General features: G+C 38.8%; 1 protein-coding gene across 2 annotated transcripts in view; it reads right to left on the reverse strand.

Annotated features, from left to right (window-relative positions):
• Positions 1 to 15,581, reverse strand: part of LOC126259354 (catenin alpha) — a 154,549-nt gene that overhangs the window by 104,528 nt on the left and 34,440 nt on the right. For both annotated transcript variants that reach the window (XM_049956080.1, XM_049956081.1), the window contains exons 4-5: positions 14,732 to 14,941; positions 7,378 to 7,554 (exon numbers count right to left, since the gene is read on the reverse strand). In XM_049956080.1, the coding sequence (XP_049812037.1) occupies positions 7,378 to 7,554; positions 14,732 to 14,941 (387 nt within the window). The remainder of the gene's footprint in view (positions 1 to 7,377; positions 7,555 to 14,731; positions 14,942 to 15,581) is intronic.

Consider the following 15,581-nt stretch of genomic DNA (forward strand, 5'->3'; position numbering starts at 1 on the left):
ACTGACGTGCCGTAGAATCGTCAGCTCCAGGGTCTGGTGTGATGGATGTAGTAACTTTTTTCATTGGGGCGATTGTAGTGGCGTGGGAATTGGGAAAATGAGCGAGACTCATCAGTGGTTCTGTAGGCTATGCAGTAGAGATAGAAAGATTGTGGAACAGGAGGGGAAAATTGCTGCCCTTCAGGCTGAGTTAGACGAGAACTGGGCAGGTTAATGGGGGAGAAGGATAAACAGGGGTGGGAAGTGGCAACAGGCATAAGGAACAGGCCAAGAAATTCTTCTGACAGCTTTGTTATTAATGTACAAAATAGGTTTGACCTGTTGCCTCAGTCAGAAACTGATGAGCCTCTCACAGATGTAGATGTAGACAAGGCTCAACAAGCTTTCAGCAGCAAATTGAATAAGAATGTAGGGATGTCTGCAAAGAGAAAGAAAGTCTTGTTGCTAGGTAGTTCGCATGCTAGGGGTGTGGGCCAACTTCTGCAGGATGAATTAGGGCCAGAATACCAGGTCACAAGTTTTTTCAAACCTAGTGCTGGACTGAGGCAGGTTACAGAGGATTTAGGTTCACTATGTAGAGGCTTTACTAAGGAAGATTCCGTGGTTATTGTGGGTGGGCCGGGCAACAGTATTGACAGAGATTCGGGATACAGCATAGAGTGTGACCACGCAAAGATTGCATCAACATCGAGTCATACCAGTGTTGGGTTTTTGTCGGTTCTGGAGCACCACGACCGACCTCATTTGAGCTCTTCTGTCAAGAGAGTTAATTTGGAGTTGGAACGGCTACTTGGATCTGGTGCAGGGTCACACATTGGTGTGGTTCCTGTTGATTCACTCTGTAGGTGGGACTATACTAGACATGGCCTACACCTCAACAAGAAAGGGAAGGGTAAACTGGCTGGGCTGATAGCAGGAAACTTAAAGGGGGGAGGAACTACATCTCATGGTGGAAACTCTTTTTCAGTGTAAGATCAGCGTCCAGTGGGAAACTCAGCCAGGCAAGTACTAAAGATGTTAAAAAAGTTCAAGATACTCACAAAAGTAAAGTGAAAAATAATGTTAGTATATTTCATCAAAATATTGGGGGATTGAAGAATAAAATTGATGAGCTTCTGCTTTGTTTAGAAGATATAGAAACTGAGAATGTAATAGATGCACTATGCCTGTCTGAGCATCACATTGTCACTGATATGCAAAAGGTTAGCATCAATGGGTACAAATTAGCTGCACATGTAAGTAGAGATAATATGATGAGAGGAGGAGTTGCCATATATGTCAAAAGCTTCCACAGTGTAAAAAATTTAGAAACTAAAAAATTTTGTGTAGAGCAACATATGGAAGCATGTGCCACTGAACTTAAACTAAATGATGGCACTTTCATAATTCTAACAGTGTATAGGTCCCCCTCAGGGAACTTCCAGCTATTTCTAGAAAACTTGGATGCTTTGTTGTGCTATCTGTCAGACAGGGGGAAGCAAATTATCATTTGTGGGGATTTCAATGTTGACTCCCTGAAAGAGTGTAATACGAAGAATGACCTTGTAGTATTACTCAGTTCTTTCAATTTGAGCTCCGTCATTGATTTTCCTACTCGGATAACAAAGAACAGCAGTACATTAATAGATAACTTTTTTATAGACCAAGATAAGTTTAAGGACATAAATGCTTATCCTGTTGAGAATGGTCTTCCAGATCATGGTGCACAGCTAGTTACAGTACATGACATAGCTCCATGCAGTATATCAAATCAGATTTTCAAATCAGTGCGTTCAATTAACAATATAAATATTGCAAACTTTAGGAAAAGCCTACAGCAACTAGACTGGGATGAAGTGTATAAGGAACCTGATGCAAACTTGAAATATAACTTATTTCACGATACATTTTTAAGGGTGTTTGAAAATTGTTTTCCCAAGAAAATAGTCAAACATAATTCCCAGAAAACATATAAAAAACCATGGCTATATAAAGGAATAAGAATATTTTGCAACCGTAAAAGAGAACTGTATCTAACAGCAAGAGGGAGTACTGACCCCGAAACTGTTCAATATTATAAAAACTATTGTGCGGAACTAAGAAAAGTTATTAAAAAGTTCAGAAGCATGTGTATCATGTCTGAGATCAGTAACTCTGATAATAAAATTAAAGCAATTTGGAATATTATTGAAAGGGAAACAGGGCAACCAAGAGCACAGGAAGACATAAAACTGAATGACAAGTGTACTAACAAACAATCAGAAATTGAAAATATTTTCAATAATCATTTTTTAAATGTTGTGGAGAAAATAGAATCTAGATCTTCACTAGAAGAGGCAAGGCTACTAATAGAAGAGGCCATACCTGTGCAGTTTGAAACAACTGTATTTCCACCAACCTCTCCCTCTGAAATCAGTAAAATAATAAACTCACTGAAAAATAAAAGCTCTTACGGAATTGATGGCTTTTCCAGCAAGGTACTTAAAGCTTGTTCCCCACAGATAAGTAGGATTCTCAGCCACGTATGTAATAGCTCTTTGGAGCAGGGTGTTTTCCCCGATAGACTGAAATATGCCATTGTAAAACCATTGCATAAAAAGGGGGATACGTCGGATGTGAACAACTACCGCCCAATCTCCCTTCTGACAGCTCTATCAAAAATTTTTGAGAAAGTAATGTATTCAAGAGTAGCCTCCCATATTTGTAAAAATAAAGTACTAACAAAATGTCAGTTCGGTTTTCAGAAAGGCTTTTCAACAGAAAATGCTATATACGCTTTCACTGATCAAATACTAAATGCTCTGAATAACCGGACATCACCCATTGGTATTTTTTGTGATCTCTCAAAGGCCTTTGATTGTGTAAATCAAGGAATTCTTTTAGATAAGTTAAATCATTATGGTTTGAGGGGGGCAGTGCACAAATGGTTTAATTCATACTTAACTGGAAGAATGCAGAAAGTTGAAATAAGTGGTTCATGTAATGTTAAAACAACAGCTGATTCCTCAAACTGGGGGGCTATCAAGTACGGGGTCCCACAGGGTTCGGTCTTAGGTCCTTTACTGTTCTTGATATACATTAATGACTTACCATTCCACATTGATGAAGATGCAAAGTTAGTTCTTTTTGCTGATGATACAAGTATAGCAATAACATCCAAAAACCAAGAACTAAGTGATGTAATTGTAAATGATGTTTTTCACAAAATTATTCAGTGGTTCTCAGCAAACTGACTCTCTTTAAAATAATAGAGGGAAACATTCCACGTGGGAAAAATATATATCTAAAAACAGAGATGATGTGACTTACCGAACGAAAGCGCTGGCAGGTCGATAGACACACAAACAAACACAAACACACACACAATTGTGTGTCTATCGACCTGCCAGCGCTTTCGTTCGGTAAGTCACATCATCTCTGTTTTTAGATATATATATTGACTCTCTTTAAATTTTGATAAAACACAGTCCCGTACAGTAAATGGCACAACTCCAGTAATAAATATAGACTTTGAACATAAGTCTGTAGCTAAGGTAGAATTTTCAAAATTTTTAGGTGTGTCCATTGATGAGAGGTTAAACTGGAAGCAACACATTGATGGTCTGCTGAAACGTCAGAGTTCAGCTACGTATGCTATTAGGGTTATTCCAAATTTTGGTGATAAGAATCTCAGTAAATTAGCTTACTACGCCTACTTTCATTCACTGCTTTCGTATGGCATCATATTCTGGGGTAATTCATCGTTGAGTAGAAAAGTATTCATTGCTCAAAAATGTGTAATCAGAATAATTGCTGGAGCCCACCCACGGTCATCCTGCGGACATCTATTTAAGGATCTAGGGATCCTCACAGTAAACTCACAGTATATATATTCACTTATGAAATTTGTTGTTAATAATCCAGCCCAGTTCAAAAGTAATAGCAGTGTGCATAGCTATAGCACCAGGAGAAAGGATGATCTTCACTATGCAGGGTTAAATCTGACTTTGGCACAGAAAGGGGTAAATTATGCTGCCACAAAAGTCTTTGGTACCTACCAAACAGCATCAAAAGCCTAAACATTAGTGTCATGCAATATTTTGTGTAATGTAATATCTTGTACAGACATCTTTTATTAACCGACACGTTCCACATCATTACGAAGTGTCGTATTCATGATCTATGGAACAAGTATTAATCTAATCTAATCTAATCTAAAAGTAGCAGGTGAGTTTTGATACTTGGGCAGTAAAGTAACAGACTATGGCCAAAGCAAAGAGGGTATATAATGTAGTATTCTAATGGCAATAAAAGCCTTTCTGTGAAAAAAGTGGTAGTTCACATCAAATAAAAATTTACACATAAGGAAGTATTCACCTCGCAGCAACCTTATTCAACACTGAAACAGAGAGGTCAAACAATAGAGGTTTTCGCATATGATGCTAGAGGTGAGTGCTAAAGATTAGACATGTACATCAGATAACTAATGATAAGCTACTCAATAGTATTGGGGAAAAAAGATTGTTGTGGTACAACTTGACTAAAGGAAAGGATAGGCTCATAGGACACACCTGTCATGGCGAAGAACACTTAATTTGGTACAATCTGGATGTGTGGAAGTAAAAATTGTACAGGAAGACCAATCTTGACAAAAGTGAACAGGTCAAAGTAGAAGCAGATTGCAATAGTGACATAAAGATGAAGAGGCTTGCATAGGATACACTTGCATAGAGAGCTGCTTAAAAGTAGTATTTGGACAGAAGACAAAAAAAAAAGAAATAACCAGTTTAAAAAGTCATATTAGCAAAGTACTGAGACAAATTATTTACAGAAGAATGGAAAAATCAGTTGAAGTTGACCTCCGGGAACATCAATTTGAGTTCCAAAAAAGATGGGAATATGCACAGCAATACTGGCCTTGCAACTTATCTTAGAATAAATGCAAACCTACATTTATAGCATGTGTAGATTTAAAGCATGCTTTTGGCAACACTGAGTGGAATACACTCTCTAATCTTGAATGTTGTAGGGATAAAATACAGGGAGCACAGGTTATCCACAACCTCAACCTGTACAGAAATCAGATCACAGTTAACAAGAGTCAAAGGACATGACCAGGAAGCAGTGGTTGAGAAGTGAGTGAGACAGGAGTATAGCATACCTCTCACGTTATTCAATCTGTACATTGCGTAAACAGTAATGGATACCAAGGAGAAATTTGAAGCGGTAATCAAAGATCAGGAAGAAGAAATAAAAAGACAGATGTTTGTCGATGACTTTATAGCTCTGTTAGACATAGTAAAGGACTGGGAAGGGCAGTTGAATGGAATGAATAGTGTCTATAAAAGACATTACGAGTGTCAACAGAAGCAAAATGAGAATAATAAAATGTAGTTGAATTAAATCAGGTGATGCTGCAGGAATTAGATTAGGAAACGAGACACTAAAATGTCATACATGAGTTTTGTTATTTGGACAGTAAAACAATTGATGATGGCCAAAGTAGAAAGGATACAAAATTCAAACTAACACCAGCAAGGAAAGAATATCTGAAAAACATAAATTTGTTCAAATTGAATATAAATTTAAATATTAGAAAGTGTTTTCTGGCAGTATTTGTCTACAGTGTAGCCTTGTAAGGAATTGAAACATGGAGAATAATCAATGCAGACGAGAAGAGAAGCTTTTGAAATGTGGTATTACAGAAGTAGGCTGAATATTAGATGGCCAGATTGAATAACTAATGAGGAAGTATAAAATCAAGTTGGGGGGAATTTTTTTTTTTTTTTTTTTTTTTTTGACACAACTTGACTAAAAGAAGAGATCAGTTGGCACAACACACCCTTGGGGAAGAAGGAATTGTTACTTTGGTAACAGAGGGAAATGTGAGGGGTAAAGATTGTAAAGTGAGACCACTGGATGAATACAGTATGCAGCTTCAAATGGATGTACACTACAATGACAAAAGTCATGGAATGCCTTCCAATATCACATCAGACCACCTTTTGCACAGCTTAGTGAAGCAACTCGACATGGCATGGACTCAACAAGTTGTTGGAAGTCCCCTGCGGAGATGACAGCTCCACCACCACACCACCCTTTTATACCATGTGTACGCAATACTACCAACATCTTCATACATGCATACTTCTATTCCATGACTTTTGTCACTTCAGTGTAGGTTGCAACAGTCATTTTGAGAAGCAGAGGCTTGTACAGGATTCAGTAATATGGAAAGCTGCATCAAACCACCCTTCAGACTGAAGAGCACAACAACAACAACAACAACAACAACAACATGGGAACTGATTAGAGCCCATAAAATAGACCCAGTGCTGAGCAGCAGACCAGACTGTAGGAAAGTCCATTCAATTGGAAAGTGTCAGAGCACAACAGTGGCAGTACGTGTGTCATTGCATTTGTGTGTTTGTTAACTGAAAAGAAGGAATTTGTATAAGATCCAAGCAATTTTATCTATAACTCCTCTATATAGTGAGTTGTTACTTATATTCATATATGTATTACAGTTGCCTGAGATTTTCTATTAATGCACATAACGTTTCTGTACCATATTCATATTTAGTAAATAACTGTTAATCTGAGCAACGACACTGCCTCTTTATTTCTTCTTCCACTGTGCCAAGTTACCCGAACTTACTGTTTGTGAAGGTCTCTATTTCAACCAAAATCGTCATAGTTTCCTTACTGACTCTTTAATATTATGTTCTACCTGCTCTCTTTTCTCTGTGCCTTTACCGAGATTAAACAACCATAAAATACTTAATCAACCTTTCAACAGTGTTTTCTAGCAATTCAACGTAGTCTCTTCTATTTAAAAGCATACAAACAGAATATGAAAAATAAATACTCATGAAAATATGATAAGAACACAAACACATTAATTTTAATGTATATCAGGATAATTTTAAAGTATCTCAGCAAGAACACCATATCACCAGTAACCATAAATTATGTTTAATAACCATAAATTATGTTTAATAAGAGATAAACAACACCAATAACAGTCCTTAGCATATTATACAGTACAGGTAACATCGAACTTCAGTTACCAATGAAATAGTGAATGTACAGGAACAAACATTCATCAAACGTAACAAAAAATGGTTCAAACGGCTCTGAGCACTATGGGACTTAACAGCTGTGGTCATCAGTCCCCTAGAACTTAGAACTACTTAAACCTAACTAACCTAAGGACATCACACACATCCATGCCCGAGGCAGGATTCGAACCTGCGACCGTAGCAGTCGCGCGGTTCCGGACTGCGCGCCTAGAACCACGAGACCACCGCGGCCGGCCATCAAACGTAATAAATGTAGATAGAATACACTCCCTAGCGTGTAAATGATAACTAATGCAAATTCATAAACAAACAAACAAAGAAACAAACAGGTACGTACATCAAAATCATCAAGTGCTGCAGCTAGTTCACCTGGGCCATCATACGGGTTCTGGGGCACAGAAGGCCCCTTGCCTTGTGCCACATCAGATATTGTGTTGACTGCTTCACAAACTTGTTTGAACACGTAGTCACGATTTGCTTTTGCTGCTGCAAGCTCAGGGTGACGTACATATACCTGCAGATTTTTGAGTTATATGGATATAGTTCAAGCCACTACAGCATCTACATTTAACAGTCTAGCCTAATCAACTATGCTAAAAATAAGCAATAGTTAGTTATTTACTCTGACGGTCATCATTAAATAGACTAATGAACAACTTTCTTTTTTATGCATAGTACAAAGTTTAAAACAAAAGAAAGATGTCATTGTTTTTCTGAACCAATTTCCATAAATTAAGTTCATAATCACCCTTGTAACCAAACTTGTTTCTGGTGGTTACACCTTAGAGGCTTTAAATGTAGCACAGCCAATAGGTAGATGCAACATTCTAATAAGCACAAGAAACTAGAAAAAATGAGAGGATACTTACTGTAGCCAATGCTTCCAGTTCCTTCATTTTGTGATTCAAAATACCTTATCTTTGCCACTGCGTGTTTGAAACCCCCGTGCTTCAATTACTCATATTTTGAGGTAGTGGTGGAGGTTGTTAAATCTAAAAGGGAATGGGAGGATTGTATGCCAGCATGAAGTATCTGTGGGATGCCAAATTAATATACTTGCCATGTAGTTCGAGAAATTCTGAAGTTTAGTGTGGAAGTACTCTACATTAAACAATGATTCGCATTGTAGAATAGTAAATAACTTATACTTTTTGTATGACAATAATGTATGCCCATTCAATAATTTATTCAGATCGTTATTTCAACCTTTGCTGAGATATTGAATAGTTGTGGTGGTCAGAGCTACCACTGTGAAGTGAAGTATAGTGTAATACACACAGAAGATTGGTGATATTTTCAATTATTATCGACCTTTATGCAATTCGTCATATTTTTATGCAATGTGTTCCATGTTTTAGTCCTTAATGCATTCCGTAAGTCTGAATATAGTGACTGTTTTCAGATAGAGTAAATATATTCACCTCACTCCACAGAAAAAGAGGCAGAATATCAACTCTTTTCGTACACTGTCAATATAGTCAGTGAGATATTACTCTTATGGAAGGGATTTCAAAGACCACAGTTCAAAATATAAGCAGCAAACTAAAAAAAATGATGAAAGTCTCAAAACACAGCAGAAAGGTAAGTGCAGTTGAAGTCTCATTGCATCCCATATAACAGACAGAGAATTAAGACAAATGGTAGTGGAAAACTGAAAAGAACAGATACAAGTGATTAAGAACATGCTGGAGTGCCTATACCACCCATACTGTGGAGCAAATATTCAATGAAATGGGGCTACAACGCCATTGTGCTGCCAAGAGACACAAACTTAACCCAGTGATGAAACAAAAATGACTAGAATGGGACAAAAAGTACAAAAACTGGACCATGGATGACTGGAATGAGATAAATAAATGATCTCATCATCCTGCTCCTTCTTTTATCATAACTGACACTTCCAATTGTGACATGTAAATTCTTTTCAGGTCCATTTTCTGATGAAACAAGTATTCAAATTCTGCAAGACAAAACAGAATTTGTGAGGTGCAGGAGGCATGAAACATTCCACAAAGATTGCACAGCTCGATGAGTCAAGCATCCTCTTTCAGTGACAGTTTGATTTGTGGTAAGTAGCAAAGGAAATGGACACATTTATATTGTGGAAGAGAGGACTTGTCCTGTAACGAAGCGCGCTGCTCTCCGTTGGATCTTCTCTATCTCTTCTATCAATCCTATGGGGGAAAGAAATACAGTAGGAGAAGAATGGGTAGCTTTGAGAGACGAGATAGTGAAGGCAGCAGAGGATCAAGTAGGTAAAAAGACGAGGGCTAATAGAAATCCTTGGGTAACAGAAGAGATATTGAATTTAATGGATGAATGGAGAAAACATAAAAATGCAGTAAAAGAAGCCCGTCTCAAAAATGAGATCGACAGGAAGTGCAAAATGGCTAAGCATGGATGGTTAGAGGACAAATGTAAGGATGTAGAGGCACATATCACTAGGGGTAAGATAGATACTGCCTACAGGAAAATTAAAAGAGACCTTTGGAGAAAAAGAGAACCACTTGCATGAATATCAAGAGCTCAGATGGAAACGCAGTTCTAAGTAAAGAAGGGAAAGCAGAAAGGTGGAAGGAGTACATATAGGGTCTATACAAGGGTGATGTTCTTGAGGACAATATTATAGAAATGGAAGAGAATGTAGATGAAGATGAAATTGGGTATATGATACTGCGTGAAGAGTTGGACAGAGCACTGAAAGCCCTAAGTTGAAACAAGGCCCTGGGAGTAGACAACACTTCATTAGAACTACTGACAGCCTTGGGAGAGCCAGGCCTAACAAAACTCTACCATCTAGTAGGCAAGATGTATGAGACAGGCGAAATACCCTCAGACTTCAAGAAGAATATACACTACTGGACATTAAAATTGCTACACCAAGAAGAAATGCAGATGATAAACGGGTATTCATTGGACAAATATATTATACTAGAACTGATATGTGATTACATTTTCACACAATTTGGCTGCATAGATCCTGAGAAATCAGTACCCAGAACAACCACCTCTGGCCATAATAACGGCCTTGATACACCTAGGCATTGAGTCAAACATGGCTTGGATGGCATGTACAGGTAGAGCTGCCCATGCAGCTTTAACACGATACCACAGTTCATCAAGAGTAGTGACGAGCCAGTTGCTCAGCCACCACTGACCAGATGTTTTCAATTGGTGAGAGATCTGGAGAATGTGCTGGCCAGGGCAGCAGTCGAACATTTTCTGTATCCAGAAAGGCCCGTACAGGACCTGCAACATGAGGTCGTGCATTATACTGCTGAAATGTAGGGTTTCGCAGGGATCAAATGAAGGGTAGAGCCACGGGTCGTAACACATCTAAAATGTAGCATCCATTGTTCAAAGTGCCGTCAGTGCAAACAAGAGGTAACCCAGACGTGTAACCAATGGCAACCCACACCATCACGCCAGGTGATACGCCAGTATGGCAATGACGGATACACGCTTCCAATGTGTGTTCACCGCGATGTCGCCAAACATGGATGCGACCATAATGATTCTGTAAACAGAACCTGGATTCATCCGAAAAAATGACGTTTTGCCATTTGTGCACCCAGGTTCATCGTTGAGTACACCATGGCAGGTGCTCCTGTCTGTGATGCAGCGTCAAGGGTAACCGCAGCCATGGTCTCCGAGCCGATAGTCCATGCTGCTGAAAACGTCATCTAACTGTTCGTGCAGATGGTTGTTGTCTTGCAAACGTCCTCATCTGTTGACTCAGGGATCGAGATGTGGCTGCACGATCTGTTACAGCCATGCGGATGAGATGCCTGTCATCTCGACTGCTAGTGATACGAGGCCATTGGGATCCAGCACGGCGTTCCGTATTACTCTCCTGAAGCCACCGATTTCATATTATGCTAACAGTCATTGGATCTCGACCAACGCGAGCAGCAATGCCGTGATACGATAAACCGCAATCGCGATAGGCTAGAATCCGACCTTTATAAAAGTCTGAAACGTGATGGTACGCGTTTCTCCTCCTTACACTAGACATCACAACAACGTTTCACCAGGCAACGCCGCTCATCTGCTGTTTGTGTATGAGAAATCAGTTGGAAACTTTCCTCATGTCAGCACGTTGTAGGTGTCGCCACCGACACCAACCTTGTGTGAATGCTCTAAAAACCAATCATTTGCATATCACAGCATCTTCTTCCTGTCAGTTAAATTTCGTGTCTGTAGCACATCATCTTCATGGTGTAGCAATTTTAATGGCCAGTAGTGTAATAATTCCAATCCCAAAGAAAGCAGGTGTTGACATGTGAAAATTAGCAAACTATCAGTTTAATAAGCCATGGCTGCAAAATACTAACACGAATTCTTTACAGACGAATGGAAAAACTGGTAGTAGCCAACCTCACGGGAGATCAGTTTGGATTCCATAGAAATGTTGGAACACATGAGGCAATACTGGCCCTATGACTTATCTTGGAAAGATTAAGGAAAGGCAAACATACGTTTCTAGTATTTGTAGACTTAGAGAAAGCTTTTGACAATGTTGACTGGAATACTCTCTTTCAAATTCTGAAGATGGCAGGGGTAAAATACAGGGAGTGAAAGGCTATTTACAATTTGTACAGAAACCAGATGGCAGTTGTAAGAGTAGAGGGGCATGAAAGGGAAGCAGTGGTTGGGAAGGGAGTGAGACAGGGTTGTAGCCTCTCCCCGATTTTATTCAATATGTATACTGAGCAAGCAGTAAAGGAAACAAAAGAAAAATTCGGAGTAGGAATTAAAATCCATGGAGAAGAAATAAAAACTTTGAGGTTCACCGATGACATTGTAATTCTGTCAGAGACAGCAAAGGACTTGGAAGAGCAGTTGAACGGAATGGACAATGTCTTGAAAGGAGGATATAAGATAAACATCAACAAAAGAAAATGAGGATAATGGAATGTATCCAAATTAAATCGGGTGATGCTGCGGGAATTAGATTAGGAAAGGAGATGCTTAAAGTAGTAAATGAGTTTTGCTATTTGGGGAGCAAAATAACTGATGATGGTCGAAGCAGAGAGGATTTAAAATGTAGACTGGCAACGGCAAGGAAAGTGTTTCTGAAGGTTATTAACATTGAGGATAGTTTTATGTGTCAAGAAGTCATTTCTGAAAGTATTTGTACGGAGTGTAGCCATGTATGGAACTGAAACGTGGACGATAAATAGTTTAGACAAGAAGAGAATAGAAGCTTCCGAAATGTGTTGCTACAGAAGAATGGTCAAGAAGAGATGGGTAGATCATGTAACTAATGAGGTATTGAATAGAATTGGAGAGAAGAGAAATTTGTGGCACAACTTGACTAGCAGAAGGGATCGGTTGGTAGGGCATATTCTGAGGCATCAAGGGATCACCAATTTAGTATTGGAGGGCAGCGTGGAGGGTAAAACTCGTAGAGGGAGACCAAGAGATGAATACACTACGCGGATTCTGAAGGATGTGTGTTGCAGTAAGTACTGGGAGATGAAGAAGCTTGCACAGGGTAGGGTAGCATGGAGAGCTGCATCAAACCAGTCTCTGGACTGAAGACACAACAACAACAACAACAGAGGAATGAACATAAAACTGTACGATATGTACAAATGGAAAGGGAAAGAAAGTAAGCATACACATTTCAGGGGTAGAAGGTAGTACTATGCATCAGTTCAGATGCACAGCATACATGAGGGCCTATTGAAGTTAAGAGTACCAGCAAAAGGCATACCTGTGTTCTCACTCCCTAAGCTAGTTCTGTTAGTAATAGCTTTAGATTTTAGTGTAGCATGCATTCTCTCCTAAAAAATGTAAAGAGTATATGAAGTACTGTAAAAGGTGCTCCACAAGTGCACTTTGTGAGGAGGGGTGTGACCAATGTGCATGAAGTTTAGGACCACAGCTGCTTTGTGAGACGCCATGCCAGGAGTGAAGGTCGCCACTCTTCAGTGGTCTTGTTTATTTATTGGAGTTTTTTCAAATGTGCAGTATTTTGCCATTCTATGTTCCCTACCTCAGATAAGTGTCTTGAGATGGGATCAAACATCACTGTCTGAGGTTCACAGTTGTAATGTTTCCACTGTTGTTGCATCCTTGGAAAGTCTGTCACCAAGTTGATTACCTAGGACGCCCATGTGACCGTGTCCATAGAAAAGTTATGGAGATTTTTGTTCTGTAGAGATTATATAGCAGGTTGTGAATGTTGGAGACCAGCAGATTTCGTGTACAGCAATCGTCTATTACTCACAGTCCAATCAAGGACTCATATACATGAGGTTTGGATGAACTTTGATACGTTGAAGAGCTCGAAATATGGCTGTTACTTATGCAATAAATGTACTGCACATACTCAGTACAGAGTATTGCTCCTCCACAGCCATTGGCATAGTCAACACATTCATTGGACTTAGAGAAACCTGTATATATGATTTAATTGTGTGGATAATCATGATATATAGAGTCAATCATCTGTTGTCAGTGGTGGAATCTATAGTTCCCTTGGTGTAACAGTGCATGTCCATCCACATCACTGGCCTAGGGACATACCAAGGGAAATCAAAGATGTGGTTCTTGCATAAAAAGCAAGTGAGGAGAGTTGGAGTTCTCTACATAGATCTTCAAGGCATACCTCAGCTAGTATACATGTTCAGAGGTGTTTCATAGGCAGCCAGGTTCTGTAATTTTGTAGCAGAATGGGATAACAAGGGTACTCTAGCTGCTGGTTGAGAGCAAGTGAGTATCCAATCAGGAGTAGCTCGTGTTGCACTCTCAAAGGAAGGCTGCTTGTTTCTACAAGGAGGGTCAATACAAAAGGCTCCAGTTGCTACACTTACTCCATTATGTTGTAAAGGGTCTAATACATCCAGCATAGATGTTGCTGCTGAACCGTAAGCAATATATTCATAGCCTAAGATAGGTCAAATTAGCATTTTAAAAAACATTGATAAAACCACTTGATCAATTCCCCAGGAGGAGATAATGGTGATAGTGATGGTGGTGATGAAGATGAAACAGAGAGCATTTAGACTCCTCAAGCAATAATCCCTGAGTTGGTGTATGTGTGGTGTCCATGTTACTTTAACATTAAATAGTAATGCTAAAAAGCTACTTCTAGTAGCTCGTCTCCTAAGTAAAGCTCCAAGTGAGGATGTACAGATATACGTCTGCAAAAACATATGGCACACGAATTTGTTATCAAAAAACAGTATCCGTGCTATTAGGCTCAATATCATACCGTTCTTGTAGCATTCTTAAGTTGCCATTCCACAAGATGGAGTGGTGGAGAGTTACAATACTCGTATATACAGACGCCATTGATATACAATGTCGATGAGACTGTGGGATGCACAATGGGTGGTTCTTAAATATTTACTTATTCTGTATTAAGATTATGTTTTACAAGTACAGTTGTTAACAAACTACATGGGAGTTTGAAAAGGCAACACTAAAATTTAGCATTACATAATGGGTAAACAGATATTTCCAGGCATCACCTAAATTAAGTTACACAATTCTAGTAATAGCCATCCATTTTCTTTTGAGCAACGAATTATGATACTCAAAATATAACTTCCAAGTTTACAATGCGCATTATTACAATGACCAAATAGTATTACAACACAAATCACTAAAGCAGCTTAGAAAATGGGTTTGACAACTGAGTCTTTAGATAACTTGTGGAAGAAGAGTCATAATTCATTTACCTTTGAGGCTGTGAGTAACATAGTGGAATGCTTCTTGAGGACTGCTCTTGCAGCTGCCAGATCATCTCTTAACTGAGGATCCTTCAGTTCTTGTTGCCTCTTTGCTGCTTGGCTCATAAGTTCCGAGGCATTACGACCAAATGCTTTGATGTTGTCCAACAATTCTGATTGGCTTGATGCATTCTTCAGTTTCTCCAAGTCATCTTCAACCTAAAGGCACCACAGAAAATAATAAATTAAGGAAATGACACTTATGTGTGTGAACTGTCAATGATTTAATTCAAAATTGTGGTTAAAAACTAACATAATAATATCTGACAGGTGTGTTCACTAACCAATTGCTGTAATAAGAACAGCTGGAGCAGGTTACACAGCCACAAATTATTATTATTATTATTATTATTATTTCTCTTTCCTGTCTCAGACGTTGTGTCTGGTTAAAAATGGAAAGTGACGCGGACCTTGATCAAGCGTGACTTCCATCATCATTATTATTATTATTATTATTGTTATTTCTTTACTTTCTCAGATGTTAAGTCTGGTTAAAAATGGAAAGTGACGCGGACCTTGATCAAGCGTCACTTCCTTTTAACTCTACGGTAAGTGTTATATTGCATTTAGGAACTTTCGGGTAATTGAACATGTATCAATAATTACAGATTTCTGTAGCTGTATATATAAGTTTAGATGTAGCTGTATTGCATTGATGTACTGGTGGATATTGTGTGGTATGACTCCTGTAGTTGATAGTATAATTGGTATAATGTCAACTTTATGCTAATGCCACATGTCCTTGACTTCCTCAGCCAGTTGGATGTATTTTTCAATTTTTTCTCCTGTTTTCTTTTGT

The sequence above is a fragment of the Schistocerca nitens genome, chromosome 5 (assembly GCF_023898315.1).
Source record: "Schistocerca nitens isolate TAMUIC-IGC-003100 chromosome 5, iqSchNite1.1, whole genome shotgun sequence".
NCBI classification, from domain to species: domain Eukaryota; kingdom Metazoa; phylum Arthropoda; class Insecta; order Orthoptera; family Acrididae; genus Schistocerca; species Schistocerca nitens.